Genomic DNA, 2386 nt, shown 5'->3' with positions numbered 1-2386 from the left:
ATAGAAAAAGATGTTGTATGAATGTAGTTGCATGTATATTTTCATTGAATTATGATTTAAAATTTTGGCACAAGGCCAGCAATTTTGAAGGGAGGGAAAGTCAATTACATCGACTGTAATACTTGATTGATACTTTACTTAACTGCTACTTATCAATCCCCATAAAATGGAAACAATGTTGACTTTGACATAATTTGAACACAGAACAAAAAGAAAAAAATGGCACTTAGGATTTTGTCTAATATGCTTAAAGATTTTGTTAGCCCACGACCTCAATTATCATTAAATAATAATAAACTTTTCTTCTTTTTTCAGGATACTGAAGGTCGCATATGTAGTCTGATATTTTATCACAAAGAATCAGATCCTTATCCATATTTTTCCTGGGACCAACTGAAAGTTGGGAAATATATTTGTATCTTGGAACCTGAGATTCATTATTTTCTTGATGGACAAGTTGGTTTTAGAATTAATTCCACTTGGGAAGTTAGAGTTTTATAAAATGTTGGGAAAAAAGAAGTAAAACTATTTCATCAAGTATTTATTGTCATTTTTTAAAAAAAGTATTTGGTTGACAGAAACTGTGGAAGATTGTTGCGTGTGTGTGTGTGTGCATCCGCCTTTGTGTTTGTCTCTGCATCACCACTTCACAAATGGTGATTCAGCAAAATAGACCAGTAGAATAAGTACCAGTCTTGAAAAAATTAATACTAGCCTTGATTTGTTTGACTAAATCCATCAAGATAGTACTCCAGCATGGCTACAGGTCAATGACAGAAACAAGATAAAAGATAATGTTTTTTTTTTTATGTATAAATTAACGTGGTTTTAAGGAAGAGAGTTGAGAACTGTTCATTTAGCTGTTTTATATTTTGAGCTGCACTGTTTTCTTTTTGATGGAGAGTAAAAATATTTTGATGTGATGATTATTGATTTTATCACCATCAATGTTATGACCACCATTGCCTTTCCATATTCAGGTTATTCACCACAGGATGAGGAATTGTGGCAATAGATAAAAGACACAATTTCTCCTTTTATTAATGCTCACATGCTTATGTATGTAAATGTACATACCAGATATACAAAGATGGCAAACTTAACTATTTCTCCATAGAGTGAAAAATCTGATGAACAACCACCCGCCAAATAACTAAAGGTGGACTGACTCATTGTTATAAATTAAAGAACTGTGAGTGAATGGCAGTTCATGTTGGTAGCAATTCATTGTTAGCCATGATAGAGCATTGAGTCTTGTGTGATTGTAATAGCAGTGTGTCGTGTATACACTTTCTTCCTTGCTACTTTGCTAAATTATATATCCAGAATGTAAAACAGCCTTAACTTATTAGCATTTAAATTGGTTATATCTGGCCCAAATATTGTACCTATTTTATGTTCACACTGGCCAGCTCCAGCCTTTAACACCCACCTACAATATCAGTCTAAAAACAAACAATCACATCATCAAAATCTAGAAGTTACAAGATAATGCATGGTCAATTCAAAACAACATGAATAAATAAACATTCCATTAACAGAGTAATCTGAATGCTGAAGAATAAATTGGTTTTCAACCTGTGTCTCATCAGAGGTGTCTACATCACTTGATCCATCCAGAGAAACAAGTCCAGTAGTTTCAGAGAACTGGGGTTACTAATTTGCATATTATAAGTGCTTAAAACTTTATTTAATATCAAATCCTAGTCCACACAATATCTAGGTATCATACAGTACATGATATGTAAACCTAGGTATGCTACACATGTGAAATTTACAACATGGATACTACAAACAACAAATATAACTCAAGCATTATTGGAATTGCATGCCTGACCAAAGATTAATAGACTTTGAAGATAACAGTCAAGCAGCTGAAAGAGATGAGACCTAAACTTTAACAATAGACAGTGTTAAGGTAGATTTTAAAATTATAATTTATTAGGCTCAGGCATGATTGTGTGGTTAAGTAGCTCACTTTGCAGCTCCTTGGTTTTGGGTTCAGTCCCACTATGCAGCACCTTGGGCAAGTGTCTTCTATTATAGTCGTGAGTCAACCATTCTCATGTAAATGAATTTGGTTGATGGAAACTGTGTGGAAGCCCATTGTCTGTATATATGTGTGTGTATTTGTTTGTCCACCACCACCACCAACACCACAACCATTGTGTATGTCATCTTCATTTAGCGTCCTTTTTCCGTACTTGCTTGGGTTGGACGATTTGACAAGCGCTATCAAACCAGAAGGCTGTGCCAAGCTCTATCATCCACTTTGGCATGATTTTGGCAGGATACCCTTTCTAATGCTATTCACTTTACAGAGTGTACTGGGTACTTTTTTCATGGCACCAGCACTGGCAGGGTCACTAAGTAATTTGCTCGACAA

The 2386-nt window shown here is 34.6% G+C and overlaps 1 protein-coding gene across 1 annotated transcript in view; it reads left to right on the top strand.

Annotated features, from left to right (window-relative positions):
• The window catches only part of LOC106882967 (rho GTPase-activating protein gacZ), a gene marked incomplete at its 3' end in the record, with an annotated part of 10134 nt that extends 9678 nt beyond the window's left edge, over nucleotides 1-456 (top strand). Inside the window, exon 4 of the mRNA XM_014933817.2 lies at nucleotides 316-456. Coding sequence (XP_014789303.1) covers nucleotides 316-456 — 141 coding nt within the window. The remainder of the gene's footprint in view (nucleotides 1-315) is intronic.
• Nucleotides 457-2386: the final 1930 nt, after the last annotated feature.

The sequence above is a fragment of the Octopus bimaculoides genome, unplaced genomic scaffold (genome assembly GCF_001194135.2).
Source record: "Octopus bimaculoides isolate UCB-OBI-ISO-001 unplaced genomic scaffold, ASM119413v2 Scaffold_251192, whole genome shotgun sequence".
Classification (NCBI taxonomy): Eukaryota; Metazoa; Mollusca; class Cephalopoda; order Octopoda; family Octopodidae; genus Octopus; species Octopus bimaculoides.
Note: the sequence above shows the minus strand (reverse complement) of the source record. Positions and strands in the feature narration are given on the sequence as shown.